The following is a 15310-nucleotide window of genomic DNA, read 5'->3' on the forward strand; positions in this document are numbered from 1 at the left end:
GCATTTGATTGGGTGATAAATATATATATGTAGATATATTATGATGTTATGCTGGGTATTTTAGTAATTACTACCATCTAGACATCCTGTGGTTCTTACTTCCTTATTTGTTGCTAGGAAGAATGTTTAGTTTGTAAAATGTTGTTTGCTATTTGCTCTTTCCCTCCAGGATAATTATTTTCGTACTTTTCGGGAAGGAGGGGAAAAGATTGACTGGCTATTGTTTCGTCAAAGGTTACATGAGATTTCAATATACTATCTCTCTTGTGTTATCGTCAACTTCATCATCGTATTTCATTATACCGCCGCACGTTAAACTCCAACAGCAAATTTCCAATCATGGAAGAGAATCAGAATGAAGATACTCTGTCCTATTTCTCCGATGTATATTATATGTTAGCTCATCAATCTAGTAGAACCCCCTCGAGTAATTATACATCTCGGAGTCTACCTGCTGGATTTATCGAAGCCTTTTATTGCTTTTGTCGAAGATTACCTGTACGTTCAAACCAATTCGCACACTGTTTTCTTTAGCCCACTGGATTTCTGCATTAGAATATTGTGAAGAGATATCCTGTCAAAAGATTTCCAGTTAGGCTACCATACCGAAGTTCGAAATCTCACTGTGAATAGATATCTACGGTGGTTTCCTTCTTCTGGTTCCCATACAATAGTACAGCAATAAGACTTGAGCTGGCTGTGTTAACACCGTATTATTCTAGTCATCTCTTACTTAAGAGCATTAAATTACTATACATATTCCCTCTTTTCATCAAACCTTGAGAAAACATACTACCTGGTTCATTTCAGTAGCACTCAACAGCATCTACTCTGACATTGTCATCACCACAAATTCTACGCATATTAGCAACAAAAAGTCAACACTTTCAAAATGCAGAACAATACGAATAGTTGGCCACACAACGCCCATCCAAGCCCCGCGCTTATGAATCCCAATTATCAGAACGAGCAAGTAACTACATCTTCCTCAAGAACTAGGCCATCATCATCCTGGTTCTTATCCTCTTCACGATCCTCATCTCAACCTCCTTCACCTAGACGCGCAAGATCCTCTACTCCCTCTCCCCCCACTCTCCTCACCACTCGCCAAAATGATGAAGAGTATTTTCTCTACCTAGAAACCCACAACAGAATCATCTCTCAGATGCACGAGCGCGCAAACGGTATCCCCAATCCGGATATTAACAACATCGGCATTGCTACAGGCGAAGAGTCAGTAAGACAATATCTCATTCTGAAGGCGCTTGATGCATTCTCCGCAGAGGAAATCACGAGAATTGGAATCTTTTTGAGTCGTAATCGCTTGGTTAGCTTGTGGTTACAGAATCTGTTGGAAGATGTGGAGGAGAAGGGGAAGAGAGAGGGGAAAGTGTTCGGTTATAGATGGGTAGATATAGTGAGGGAATTGGTGGTGGGAAATAGGATTGTGAGGGGTTTATTGACGGGGTTGTTGTTGCGGGAGGTGGTGGATGAGAGGTGGGAGATCCGGGAAATTCTGGATGGAGGTATTTTAGAACGTGTGGAATCGTATGGCGATGAGATGAGGGGGATCGGTTATTAAGATTGGATGGGGAGGTTTCAGAGAAGCCTTGGTAGAGGGGTGGGAGAGGGGGGGAATGATGGGAGATCATTATGTCAATAAACAGTTCTGTGCTGTGGGGCTCAACGTTAACTAATCGACAACTAGATTAGATCCTAAAATGACAATTCCTTTTAACTCAATCTAGTTGACTACCATTTTTTTAATCTCATAATATTGTCTGAAATGCACATCATCTTATTCGCTCTTTGGATTGCAATGTTCTTGTAGCACTGCGCTTGGCTTGATGTCTAAATTTTAGCCAAGCATCTGCTGGGTATCTACTGACTATTAGTCGAAGCCTATAGATATGAGCGAGATTGCCAATTTGAAATTATAGTGAATGAAGGTATCAGTGACAAAACAGCAGTGATTATTAGAAGCCCTTGGGCTTGAATACGCTCTAGATCGATCATTGCGTGAACACAGGTGAATGAGTTCAATTCAACATTTTTTGTAGCTGCACTTAAGCGAATGCGAAGATATCAACTCTTCCAGTAGCCTTTATATAAGGGCTGATACTTTCGTATGCAGCTAGCTCTTGATAGAATACATTTTAAAAACTAGGACCTACATGTTAGATACTATACCATCCGTATCATTCTCAAATCAACAATTTTAGCTTCTCACCAGCGTACCAAGATTTATAAAGACTCCTCTTTTACACCTCAACTTCGCACACGGTAGCATTAAAATGGCATGTAATTAAAAGATGTTGATTTGAAAATATTTGCTGACAGTCAATAACAGTCTGGTTCACCAAACATAAGTCCTATTGCTAATCGCAATTATCTGAATCCTGGTTAGTACAAGTCCTTGCTTTTTCAATTTAATCAACTGCTAAATTGTTCCATAGACAGCCAATCTGGATGTCAGTTGGGTAGAAACATTGCAAAACTTCTCAAGGACGGAGATGTCGACATGATGGATATCAAAAAAGGTCTTCAGGAAATCGAAAAGAGAAGAACAGCGGCACTAGAAGTTCTACTCCAAGCCGTCGAGCAACTTTCAACTGATAAAGCTCAACGAATTATTATGGAGATCCTGGATAGAAATGCCATCGCCAGAGATTGGTTTGAAGAGCAAGGTGGTCTGAAAACGACACCTGGACATACGCCGGAACGTGAGGAATCTATCAACCTCATCAAGACAATCGGTGTCTCAAACCTTCGTAGAGTAATCAGAGTTTTTATTATCGAAAACGGTTTCATTGAGGAAATCTTGCAGAAGAAGTTGTTGGTTGAACAGATGGATGGCACTTTCACAATTCGCGACTTCGGCCAGAATTCTGTCCACGCTATTCCAAGGGATGGATCCGAACAAGCCTTTCCTTCTACTCTACCAAGTTGATATTCGTTGTTGATTTGTGGAAGGTTTCTGGTGATGACCAGAAAGAAACGTCACAAAGGCAGTGCTGGCAGTTATATAGAGAATGCAGCAAAATTGAGTACATCTGAAAAACAACTCTATATCTATGTCCTTCGTATGTCAGCTTTAATATTTTAAATATATTGTTGAACTTTAGTGACAAAATTAAAGTGAATATCAACCGTAATGATTGGTAAAAAAAAATTCAGGCTGCTGGACACACGAATCCATTATCATATTTAAGGATGAAAATAATTTCCCAATTTTCTTCTCATCCTCCACAACTTCAAACACACATAAGACAACATAGATTGAGATTTTAGGTTGCATTTACAGATATTATATCTACATCTTCAACTGAAGCCTTTCTCGGTGCAATATCAACTTTTTCGTCAAGTCACAAAGTCAATTATAAAAAATGGCACGCACTGCGGCCGGGCGAGCGGTATTCACCTCTGGTATGTGGTTTCCCTTGGACACAAGTCAAAATTCTAACAATCAAACTAGCTATGAAACTTCAGATAGATGAGCTTGAAGATGTTATCTCTCGTCTCATAGCCACCAGAGACCTTGATATTCCAACAATCCAGGAAAAATCCGAAACCATCCAAGCAGAAATCGAAGAGAGACAAGAGGAGAAGGAAAACACCATGAGCAGAATTGTCGCAGCATTGCGAATTCTTCCAGGACACAATTTTCGACGTCTGTTTATAAGCATTCTTCGAGATAACCCCGTTAATCAACAATTGCTTGTGGCCAGATGGGAGGAACAATTCGGTAATCTCGATACTGAGTTTGAGGGTGATCCTTTCTTAAGTGATCCGTACGCATTGTTTGCCTACATGAATGAAAAATCCACAATAACTCTCCGATTAATTGTTTCTTTTATGGCTGGTATGGACAGTTCGCTTCGGGAGGGTATTAAGAACGCATTATTGACCACGTTGGAGGATGGAACTCTTGAGATAAACATCTTCGATCCGTTTGAACGAGAGCAATCCCCTGAGATTGAATTGGCGCCAAGGTCACCAAGAACACATAGAATGTTTCTGCCGGAACCTTCTGTCGTGGATGACGAACAGTCTCTGCGGGATACTTCGAGTGATTGGGATGATGTCGAGGAAACAGCATTTGTGCGAGAATCTTCGAACGACTCGTACGTCAGCGATACAACACCTTTACGAGATACTTCAAGTGATTGGGATGTCGAGGAGAAAATTTTTGTGCGAGAAGCTTCCGAAGACTCCTACGTCAGTGATACGACGCCTTTGCGGGATACTTCGAGTGATTGGGATATAGAGGAAACAGTATTTGTGCGAGACGCTTCCGAAGACTTGTATGGTAGTGATATAACAATTTCACGGGAAGATGCTTCTCTGGACGTCGTTGAGGATTCGGAGTTTGATGATGAGCCTCCTATGAGAAGTACTTCTATGTGAGATCTTATGAAGTGACGGATATCAGCGACTGAAGGGATGGACAGGAAGCTATCTTTCGAGCTCGTCAGAATTTGGAGCTTAGTAAGGTCTAATATACATTTGTGTGAGTATCTCGATAATTTTTGTGAGAGTAGATATCTGAAATCAAGATAGAGAAAACTAGAATTGGTAGCATAGAGATGGTGTTTTGGCCAAAATTGATGGTAGATTCTATATAATATCTATCGTCCCTTCTGTATTTATGATGACCGTGTTGATATTCAATGTGCAAAATATTTGCAAGAGCAGAGTGAATGTTCAGAGAGGCTTCTCTGCGTTTGCGGAATACGATGCTATAAAGATAACGGGGAGTGTTCAGATCAAATTACTATTAAGGACACCTAACTTTCTTCCAATGCCTGCTGCATAAACTTTATAGACAATGAAAGACTATCTTCACACTTGAAGCCCAGCTCTTAGAGCAGAGTCCAGATTGTGAGTTGTCTTCTATGCAGTAAGGTGAACCCTTTTTTACTACTTGTCAAAAATGCAACAGATCTCCTATCGGTCACACATACATAGTTCATTTATTATGCTTCCAAGCCCGCTCAACTAAGTCAAATTCATCGCCAACTATTCACTCCCTTCCTTATCCCCCAAAATTCTAATTCGTCCCGCACGCTGTCATCCCATCTCACCGTTTCCATTCACCTAGCGCCCCATTTCCAGTTCACCCGCGACCACCTCCATCAACAAAAACCAAAATTGCCAACTCCTACTATTAATTTCTTCTGCCTCAAAAGCAAAAAAATGGGCAAGATTTCAACCGAAAGGTTTTTTCTCCCAGTGTGTTCCATATTTCTATGGACCACTGTACCTACTCACATCATTCCAATATTAAGCAATATTCAATACCACTCCGCCAAAGGTGATGTTTTTGGATGCTAGAGGGTGCAGCTTTTGGATTCATATGTTACGAGCCGATGTTCGCCTGGTAGACAGGTGAAAGATGGGTGAGATGAAACCAATCTAATTGCTGTAGGCGTATTTCAGAGAACGACAATGATCGTTCTCAAATATGTTAGATTTCTCTATTGTAACCAGACAGTACTCTGATCCATCATTATTGACCAAAGTTCTGATCCAATTTTCACCTCACTTCCCGCAAAGATTCTGTTTCCTCTCGACAAACGTAATAGGGAGAAGGAAAAAAAGACAACAATCTAAAATTTGCAAGTACTGAAAAAATGTTTCTGATCCTTTTTGGCCAGGGAAACGAATTTTTGGATGACTCTCCTGATATATCGTGTCCAAGCTTACTCTACCTCTTGTTTCACCTCTTTAATACTTAGGAAGACACGCCAAAATAACCTGCACTTCAATGTAGGCTTGTAATTATCCTTAATCATTAAAATTACAGGTAGCTAGTACTATAAACAAGATGTGTGAAGCGCTAGCCCCTCGCTAGCTACAACACCCTCATAAGCAGTCGTATAATCAATAACCCAATAACAATCTAACGATATGGCAAACAATTATATACAGTGGGTTTGATTGAAAACATCCCCGAGAAAAAAAATAGAAAGTCTAATTATAATTGCCAACAAAACAGGAACGTCGGCAGAAAGAATGAGGAAATCTAAGAGTTAAAACAAAGTGAGAGATCACCAAGCATGGCGCTACTGTCCTTTTTCGATTATTCTGCTTCAAGATTCGGCTTTCTTCGTGGCCTTTGTTCTGAGCTTCATCATGAAATATACCAATCCATAGATACCAACAACGAACGCCACAACGATACCGGTATTTCTCCATCCATATGATTTTTCCGCGAGATTCAGGCCCTTTAGATAATCTCCACCGTGAGTGTATTGGCACACACGACAATCAGCGGTTGCTTCTGGATTCCAAAGGTTGATGCCCGCTCCCATGCCACGCTGATATATATCAAGATACTCGCCACATGTTTGGTTTGGAGACGGGTCAAAGATGGCGAGTTCGTCGGGTGTGCAGTGGACAGACTTATCCCAACTTGTGAAGATGAGCAGGGAGCTCATGAGATAATTGTAAGGGTCGAGGTAGTATATCCTGCAGGAGAAGCCTGTTAGATTTTGCACAAGTAAAGATTCTCAATACGAAAATGAACATAAAGCCTACCAATATTTCCAGAAAGGTTCAATTTGACTGTATGGTACCATGACACCGCAGAACGAAACCAGAGTTGTAATGACTAATGGGTTGACAAGTGACGCAAAGACAGCGTTGGGGGCGTAAGCGGCAATCGACTGTCCGATACCAGTGTATAGAAGCTCATACAATATCTGTATTCATGTTAGTACTTGGTATGGAAACAGAGGGCTGGGTCAAAAAATACTTACTACAACGAAGAACACACTCCCAGCGGAGTTTGCTCCAGATGGAAGGCCAGCTGTGAAATACCAACAGACGTAGTACAATAAGGCACAGACAATCAAGTAAGGAAACTCCGAGACAATAAGCCCGGTAACAAAGGGAGCCCAATGATACATCTTACTCTTCTTTTCTCGTGCCTCGTAGATGTCGCGACGGTCGATAAAAAGAGGCTGAAGCTGGGCGATAACACCTGGCGCCACAAAAATGAAGCTAAAAACAGTGAAAAGGTTACGCTGAAGATCTGAGAGATGATCCCCGATCATCCAAAACGAAAATCCGTTAAGAAGGGCTAGACTGACATGCATAGCAAACTTGTTGTTGAGGTATTCGATGTTCCGAAAGAGTGAGACATTCATGCGATGCGTCACAAGCTTAGTCTGTGTCCACTGAGAAGCCGCGAACTCATACCCATCGACTGTATCTTCTACAGGCCTAGCAGCTGCTTCGCTTACCATGGCGTCCAATTTCTGAGAGAGTTTCTCGTGTTCTGGTGATTGCAACCAAATTTGGTTCCAATCTCGATCTTTACCCGAATTTCCCAATCCTGTTACAACATCGATCATGTGCTCTGCTGGATTTGCTTCTGGAGAGCAAGGTTCTCCATGGCGTGCGAAGTAATCTTTCAAAGTGCTAGCGTTTTGACCGATATCACCAAAGTAGACAGTCTTGCCACCTTTCGCAAGTAACAGGAGGGTGTCAAATTGTGCAAATAATTGTGCTGAGGGTTGATGAATTGTGACCAAAATAGCTTGTCCGGCTCCTGCAAGTTTTCGAAGAAAGCGGACAGTATTGTAAGCAGATTGCCCGTCGAGGCCTGATGTGGGTTCGTCGAGAAAGATAAGGATGCTTGGCTTTGCGACCAACTCGACACCGATGGTAAGGCGCTTCCGTTGTTCAACTGAAAGCCCAGCGCCAGGACGACCGACAAGTGTATGCTCAAGGTCGTTTAACTCCAGGAGATCGATGATTGTGTCCACATACCGTAGCTTTTCCTCGTCAGGTGTATCGCGAGACTGGCGCAAAAGGGCTGAAAATTCAAGAGCCTCGCGAACAGTTGCCAAGGACTCATGAACATCGAGTTGTTCAACATAACCAGCAGAGCGTTGAAATGAGATGGGGATGGGGCGACCATCGACTAGTACAGATCCATGAATTGTGCCTTCGGTTTTGCGCTGTGCCAGGACATCGAGAAGAGTTGTCTTTCCCGCACCGGAAGAGCCCATTAGAGCTCCAAGCATGCCAGGTTTAACATATCCTTGAACGTTATCAAGAAGAACTCGGTCACCATCAGAGGTTTTTACGGTGTACGTCAAGTTCTTCCAGGTAAAAATACTCTTGTTGCGAATAAGGTCTTTGTTGAGACTTCCATTAGGCGTATCAGTTCCAGAGACAGACGCAGACTCCGTCAGGGACTTTTCATGAGCTTGTGCCTCCTCATCTTTAGGTTGTAACAGATGCTTCGACTTTTGCTGTTGTTCTCGAGGCACAAGAAGGCTCCGACCACCTTCTCCTAGGAGTTTCCATTTGGAAGTGAAAAATATCGTAAGCCCAACAAAAAATACCCACCATACGCAGACGATACCAAAGTTGCGCCATAAATGACTATGACTGAAGGACATAGATGCAAGATATTCGTCACCCGTGACGCTTGTGGCTCCAGTGACTGCCCCACCAACACCGATACATGACTGCCCGCCATCACCAGCTGTATATCCGGGACCATTTGGAATGAGGTAAGGGCCAACACAATCTAATTCCTGCCCATGGAACTCATTGCCAAGGAGAGATTCGAAGCCGTACGCCATAGGGTTAATCCAGTAGATCCAAACGAACCACGGATGCATATCAGGCTTAGTAATCATGTAGCCCATATACGAGAAGAGACCGACCGTTGTAAGACCTGAGACTTTAGTTGCTGCATCAAAGGTAGGGAAAGCGGCGCCAATCAACCGGAAGAGAGCTGTCATGGACATGGCAGTCATAAAATTGGAGACCAAGTAGGTAAAGAATGCCCCAGCTGTTCTCTTCAGGCCAACCATGAAGTAGAAAACAATACCAAAGTGAGTGACCTGAAACATTAGAATAGGAAAGTCGGCAATAATTTGTGCGATGCAAATAGCTGCGGGGTGATATAGAGCGAAAGCACGATGCTTAGCCAAGATAGGTCTACTTGTGAACGAATCTGTGACTTCCGAAAGAGCTATAAGGGCGTTGTAGAGGATTGAAAAGAATAGGGCACCACCCTTGAGGAAAAGGCCAGCTGAATTGTTTGGAGCGGCGTAGAAGAGTGAGCCACCAACCAATGCTTGAATGACTGTGGCGCCTTGCTTCATAATCAGCGTTGATTTATCACCCCACATAATCTGGTACTGCCTGGTAACAGCAGCCTTGATTTGAGTGCCAAAGTCGGTAGTAACAGCAGAATTTTCGGACACTCCTTTGTGCTTCTCAAGGCGTACCATATCTTTGAACAATGATGTGTTTTCCTTAGCTTCTTCACTTGTCGCATAGCTTTGGCACTCTTCCAGCATCTGAGATTTGATACTCGATTGATCATAAGCAGCACGGACTTCATCTGCAGTCCGTGGAAACGATTTCTCAAAGCCAGGGGCAATGCGACGTTCGGTGGGTACAGTTACACCGGTCAGAAAATCTGACCGATTAGAACCAGAATCCCGGATAAATCCCAAGCCTTCCATGAAAGGAACAGCATCATGCTGTTTTCCGTAAAAGATTTGTTTACCCTCATCAAGGACAAGAACTTTATCGAAATGTTCATAGATACCATTGCCAGCCTGATAGAGAGTGACAATAGTTGTGAGCCCCAGAACGTCAGTCATGACTCGAATTGCCTTGGCCCAATCTAGAGCTGTGCTGGCGTCGAGCCCTCTTGTTGAGTTGTCCCAGCAGAAGACACTCGCTCGAGTTGTTAAGCATTCAATGATTGAAACACGCTTCCGTTCTCCTCCAGAGACACCTCTGGTAAAGGCGTCACCAACCTTTGTAGAGGCAGTGTGAGAGATTCCCACCAACCGTAGGAGAAAATCCTTGTTGAACTGGGCATACTCCTCAGCTGTCTTGATACCAGGCGGTAAGTGATAGGGAGTCTTCATGCGTGCGGCAAAGGCTATAGTATCCTCGACTGAGAGAGTAGGAAACATGATCTCCTCTTCGGTATTCATGATAATCTGGCCACGATATCTTGCAGCTTCTTGGGCTGACATATTCCCAAAGCTAACATCGCCTGTGATCTCTTCATAACCTAGCCGGTTATTCGAGAGTACGTTGAGCAACGTCGTGCAACCTGAACCAGGCCGTCCAAGAACAAGCATCATTTCGCCTGGCTTGACGCAGCCGTTTGAGTTGTCGATGATCGTTTTCATCGGGGTTTCTTTTGGTTTCTTGTGGAATGGATACATCTGGGAGAGAACATTTTCATTGAATGTGGCGTCGCTGCTGATCCCCTTGACGGTGAGGTTTTGCCAGGTTACACCAAGCTTTCTAGGAAGCTGTCCACCTTCTTCGTCTCGGTCTTTTATTTCTTGTATTTCTGATGCCATGTGCCATGTCCTTTCACTCCGTGGTGTGATTATTGTTGCTCCCATATCCTCAACTTTGGTAATATTAGATATTCCATCCTCGAAAGTGGCCTCGCTTTCCATTGTTGACGAATTGAACTTTAGTCAAAAGTGGAAGAGTGTAATTGGAAGGAGAGAATATGATTTAGATGGGGGTTTGAACAAAAGTTACACAAGATGGCCACACGCTGAACACATATACAACAAAGATTGTGTGGAATTAGAAATCTTCGCCTTACAAACATATCGGCTCCTTGATACGTACTATGCTAAATGCGTATATCAGAGAACCTTCCGCAGCTAATGGGTATTATAATATTACAACTCCTTATTGTTTAGACCAAATATGTGGGAAATTCATGCAGATCTTAAAGCCTCCGGAGTGTGGGGTGAAAATATGAAGTATGTCGAAACCCTCCGCAGCCAATGAGATGCAATTTGATGATTTGAAAGCCCCACTAGCAACATTGAAATGGCGTTGAGTTTTCAATTGTTGAGCGTGAAAGTTGTGGATTTGTATGGATATGAAGCGGATGGAATGCTAGCGGAGGAGGGATGGGATAGGAATCCCAGTTAAAGGGAGACGGAATTTATGGTGCCGTTGCCGTTGCCCATGGCTAGAATGGAATATTTTGCCTAATCTGATCCTAGCTATCAAAGCATGAAGATCAATGAGCCTCAAAACTTCAATTCTGTAGAAAAGCACAACGCAGAGAATACCGAACTCTTACGTTGGTCAAGCAATGGAAGGTTAGAACAATCACCCTCTGTCGTAGACTTAAAAATGCTCCGTCTTGAACCATTATATATCCGTACCAGTCAACCTTTTTTGCTTTTTCTTACCAAGCTGCAAATCAAACGGTCCGTCTCGGATGGATATGTCACCGCGTCTGTCTGTCCTCGCAGAATGACACTTTCACAGATGGAGTTCCCCCCGAGACGAACGTGAGAAATCTGCCTTTGCGGTTTGAAATTGTGTTTAAACAAAGAAATTCGCATGATAAATAGTCTACTTTCAGCTCTCCAGATCGTCGACTCTAGCACATTTTATCTTGTAAATGAACTCCGGTGCTCCCACTGAACTTGTGCTTGAATTGGCGCCATGAGGCATTCCTAAATCAGCTTGTGTGTTCTTAAACTGCTCTTTTCAATTGTCGTTTCATTGCGTCTTGGGAGCAAAGGCCTCGAGATTTTCGTTGATCTAGAAGACGAAACCATGTACAATTTTGGGGTATGGCAGTTTAGGATTGCTTCTTTCACAACAAACGGTCCAGGATAAGTCGGCAGATGTTCAAGAAATGGCACTTTGTGTGTTAGCCGCTTGGGATGAGCTCTCAAGACACCCTTTGAATAAAGGAGTCGACAGGAGTGTATGCTGCCGAACTGTCAAGTCTTATCGCAAAATATTCGATATCGGTTTCGTGAACCTATCAGAGAATGGTGAACCACATACATAGAGTAAGTAAGTAGGGTACGTACCCGTAAAATGAGACATGAACTTGTCATGCATTTTGTGACCACTCAGGTACAGATCCCTCTCTGAAGTCTACCATGTGGAAACCATGCACTGCATTGAATTATTGACCACACCCGGGCAATGAGAAGGGGCGCTGATGTTGTGCCACATCATATCCAGATTGTGTCTAACTACAGGAGACAAGCTTGCAAGCCAAATACTGGGCATGGAACTATATCTGTGGAAGAACGAAATCCATCACAAATCTATCATTTGGCAACCTTGGGACATAGTAGATGCTCGAAACCTTCTGGCATTACCACTAGGTAGGCACTAGCTGACCATGTCCACAGTAGAGGGCAGCTTTACATGCAGCCATTCATATTAGTGACTAAAGCCACATGGGTATGGTATAAGAGTAAGCTTGGCAAATAGGTGGTCGTGGTGAATATCAGAGCTGGTGGCACAACCACAACTCGAGCAATATAGTCGCGTCAGGCCAACATTTTGAGAGCCATAAAATCAATCTCAAAATTTAAGGTTTATGCACAGCCCCATAAAAAAATTAGTAATTAAATTTTGGTGGGGCCAAAGATAACCATAGTCGACCTCCCAAGAATGAACCTAGTTGATCACTAATCATTACGAACGTTACGGACGTACACTTAAAACTCTCCGCGGAGGGTTTAAAGAGGCGTGGCCCAGGGGTTTTGTGTAGCTGTTGGTAGCATTTACCAATTACTCTGTTGATTGTACGTATTCTGGACATTCATTGATCCACGGAAATTCTAACATGGGCGGCGCAGCGGTTCATCCATCACAAAGACGGTCCTCTTGTGAGGGCTGTAGAAAAATCAAGGCGAGATGTCAACGCTTGTATGCAAACGACTCCAAATGTGTGCGGTGCACGCTTCTCGACCTAGATTGCATTGTTGGACAACAGAAGAGAGTTGGAAGACCACGACGAGCCACTGCTGCAAATGCTGAGGTACAAAAACACCGGAAGAAACCAGGCTTAGCTTCCAGTAATCAGCAAGCTACACCAGCCAAAGTACACAACAATGTCGCAAATCCCATCACATCTCATGAAACTCCTCCGAGTAAGGAAGGAAACCACCAGAATTGGGGCATGGACTTTCCAGTGAACACTTCAATAACTGCATTCGTTCCAACAGATAGTGAAACATATTCCGGGACACAAGTATGGCCAGCTGTTGATATAAACTCTTTCGATCAAAACTTCCTTACATGGGATACTTCCAACGACCTTGATCGTAATTTCTTCTTATCCAACAACGATTCGGCCTTCAGCAGCGCATCATCATCTGCTTCCTCGCTCAATACGCCCTCCTCGACAGCCTCATCACCTGCTGCTAGCATTCATAGCGCCGAAGGAAATATCTCGGAGACGCCAAGGGTAAATCTAACAAAACCTATCACAACTTCAGATGCCATGCTTGAGCTTTCCAAAATCAATCTCGGCTTGCACATACGCATGGTGGCTGTGGAAGCGAATAGAGCAACATTAGATTTTGACGGCATCATTTATGAAAGAGGCCCATTGTTTATTGAAAATCTTTCGCTGGCTCAGTTCCTGTTAAAGGCATCCCAAGACGTAAGACTTATCTTGAAACGGATTATAAGCAGCCGAGCGGATCATGGCATGTCATATTCTGCGCAAACAGAGACAAATTCACTGGGATCATTAACATTATCATCGCAAGCACTCTTAGGGAAACTCCGTAATCCAATATCGATCTCTTCATCAAGTTCCTCCCCTGCTTCAGAACTATTGTTTGCACCTCTTGCTCTGAACATCACAAGTATTTTTACCCAACTCATTACACTCTGCGAGCTCAACGTTGAGCTCATGACTATCCGCATTGAGCAAGTCGCCACAAACCCCGTTGTAGAACTACCAAACCTCAGTTTCGGCAGCTTACCTGTGGCAGAACCATGCATGCAGGGAATGATCTTCTGCGAACTTATGACACATATAATGGAGGGTATCGAACGAGCTCTCGGCCTAAATTCGGTCCTTGGGGTGAGCACAGCTGGATTGCTATCCGCGAGACAAAAAGATGTGCTTTGGAGCGAGTTGGACGGAAGTTCTGGCATTATTCCAGGCCACGGTATCATGAGGCCCATCAATTTACGGAAGGGGTTTGGAAGACTTGCGGTGGTTCTCAGACAATATTATGTGGATCAAATGGCTATTTACAATTGAGAATTATGTTCACAGGACTACACGTCGGCACTTTTATAATGCGGGTTTTACGTTTGCCTTTTGAACTACTCCGGGGCATCAAGAGAATATCAACTGAATTATGGAGAAAATGGCGTATGAACTGCAATTAAAGTCCTCGATTTTGCTTTGCTGCATCATAGGAAACGGGGCGTTCCACAATAGACGACTAACTTCATAAATCTACTCATAATCGAAAAAAAAAGAAAAGAAAAAAAAAAAGAAAGACATGCCGGGTCTGGTAACAGGCGCTTAATACTGGTGCATGATAGGTCACTGCTATGCCACAAAGTGTATTTCGATCGCCAGAGCAATGGCGACCCAACTCAGGAAGCTTGGAAATGCTTTCTTTCATTTCCTATCTAGATTCGACATTGCGATTTACGCAATAAATACATCAATCAAGTATTTCTCGTGGGTGCAAAAAAAGACACCAGGAAAAGACATTCTATCTCTCGCTTCTCTTCTCCAGTCCATCACCCGAAGGATGTGTTGTTATTACTTATTATTGTTATCCTACCAACCAGTAAGACTCCTTTTCCGAAATAATTGAATTCGCTAACAATACTCCATAGTAAACACATCATCCATCCATCCATCACATCAAGAATATTCGTTTCTTCTGTATTATTATTGACATTACTTGATGGAATTAGTTGGGTCCGCCCGCCTGGACTCGGTTCTAGTCGCATTGTTTTTATTGTTCTGTTCTGTCATTAATAAACTACTCGTAGTCTAGTCTAGACTACTAGAAATACCTACCCATCTATGTAGTAATATATATATATATATATAGAAAATAGAATAGAGTGTACGAGGGCGCGTCTTTGAAGAGTACTAGGCAATACAATCGAACTTATCAAAATTACCAACTTGTGACATTTGAATTAATAATATAATTTTCGATAAATTACTCTCGTGCCCTAAAATCAAAAGATAATCCACGCCTGTGCTCCTTAGATTCTATAATAGAATCTATGCTATACTTCAATGAACAGATTATAGTCTTTTAAAACTAGATTCCACCTTCTCACAACTCACTATAGAATCTATCAATTCCACTCACTATTCAGTATATAATCTATTGCAGAATCCAAAGAGCATAAGAGTGATATACCTTATAGTTTTACAAGTACAAAATATCGTACAATTATACTTAACTATGCAAACCAACTAAACGAATCTTGAAAAAATATATATATCAATGAGTGAAATACAAAAGTCCTTTCTAGATGT

General features: G+C 42.7%; 5 protein-coding genes across 6 annotated transcripts; 4 read left to right on the forward strand and 1 right to left on the reverse strand.

Moving 5' to 3' along the window:
* The first annotated feature begins 215 nt into the window (after window positions 1-215).
* Window positions 216-1686, forward strand: BCIN_04g02900 (hypothetical protein). 2 transcript variants are annotated; one of them, XM_024692494.1, is made up of 2 exons: window positions 216-498; window positions 634-1686. In XM_024692494.1, the coding sequence occupies exon 2, from the start codon at window positions 893-895 to the stop codon at window positions 1580-1582; it is 690 nt and encodes a 229-aa protein (XP_024548269.1). In that variant the 5' UTR covers window positions 216-498; window positions 634-892; the 3' UTR covers window positions 1583-1686. The 2 variants fall into 2 exon arrangements, with proteins under 2 accessions (XP_024548269.1, XP_024548268.1); XM_024692493.1 differs by having other exon boundaries at window positions 723-1686.
* Window positions 1687-2180: 494 nt separating this feature from the next.
* On the forward strand, window positions 2181-3011 carry BCIN_04g02910 (hypothetical protein). Its single transcript, XM_001557167.2, has 2 exons — window positions 2181-2402; window positions 2457-3011. Exon 2 carries the CDS (start codon window positions 2522-2524, stop codon window positions 2948-2950), a length of 429 nt encoding a protein of 142 aa, XP_001557217.2. The 5' UTR covers window positions 2181-2402; window positions 2457-2521; the 3' UTR covers window positions 2951-3011.
* Window positions 3012-3268: 257 nt separating this feature from the next.
* Window positions 3269-4601, forward strand: BCIN_04g02920 (hypothetical protein). Its single transcript, XM_001557166.2, has 2 exons — window positions 3269-3426; window positions 3476-4601. The coding sequence occupies exons 1-2, from the start codon at window positions 3387-3389 to the stop codon at window positions 4405-4407; spliced, it is 972 nt and encodes a 323-aa protein (XP_001557216.1). The 5' UTR covers window positions 3269-3386; the 3' UTR covers window positions 4408-4601.
* Window positions 4602-5768: 1167 nt separating this feature from the next.
* Bmr5 lies at window positions 5769-10555 on the reverse strand. Its single transcript, XM_001557165.2, has 3 exons — window positions 6762-10555; window positions 6541-6704; window positions 5769-6471 (listed from the first exon to the last, which is right to left on the reverse strand). Exons 1-3 carry the CDS (start codon window positions 10455-10457, stop codon window positions 6093-6095), a joined length of 4239 nt encoding a protein of 1412 aa, XP_001557215.1. The 5' UTR covers window positions 10458-10555; the 3' UTR covers window positions 5769-6092.
* Window positions 10556-12445: 1890 nt separating this feature from the next.
* BCIN_04g02940 (hypothetical protein) lies at window positions 12446-14936 on the forward strand. The gene is made up of 3 exons (XM_024692495.1): window positions 12446-12581; window positions 12636-14600; window positions 14650-14936. Exon 2 carries the CDS (start codon window positions 12959-12961, stop codon window positions 14054-14056), a length of 1098 nt encoding a protein of 365 aa, XP_024548270.1. The 5' UTR covers window positions 12446-12581; window positions 12636-12958; the 3' UTR covers window positions 14057-14600; window positions 14650-14936.
* The last annotated feature ends 374 nt before the right edge of the window (window positions 14937-15310 follow it).

Source organism: Botrytis cinerea, chromosome 4, assembly GCF_000143535.2.
Source record: "Botrytis cinerea B05.10 chromosome 4, complete sequence".
Taxonomy (NCBI): Eukaryota; Fungi; Ascomycota; class Leotiomycetes; order Helotiales; family Sclerotiniaceae; genus Botrytis; species Botrytis cinerea.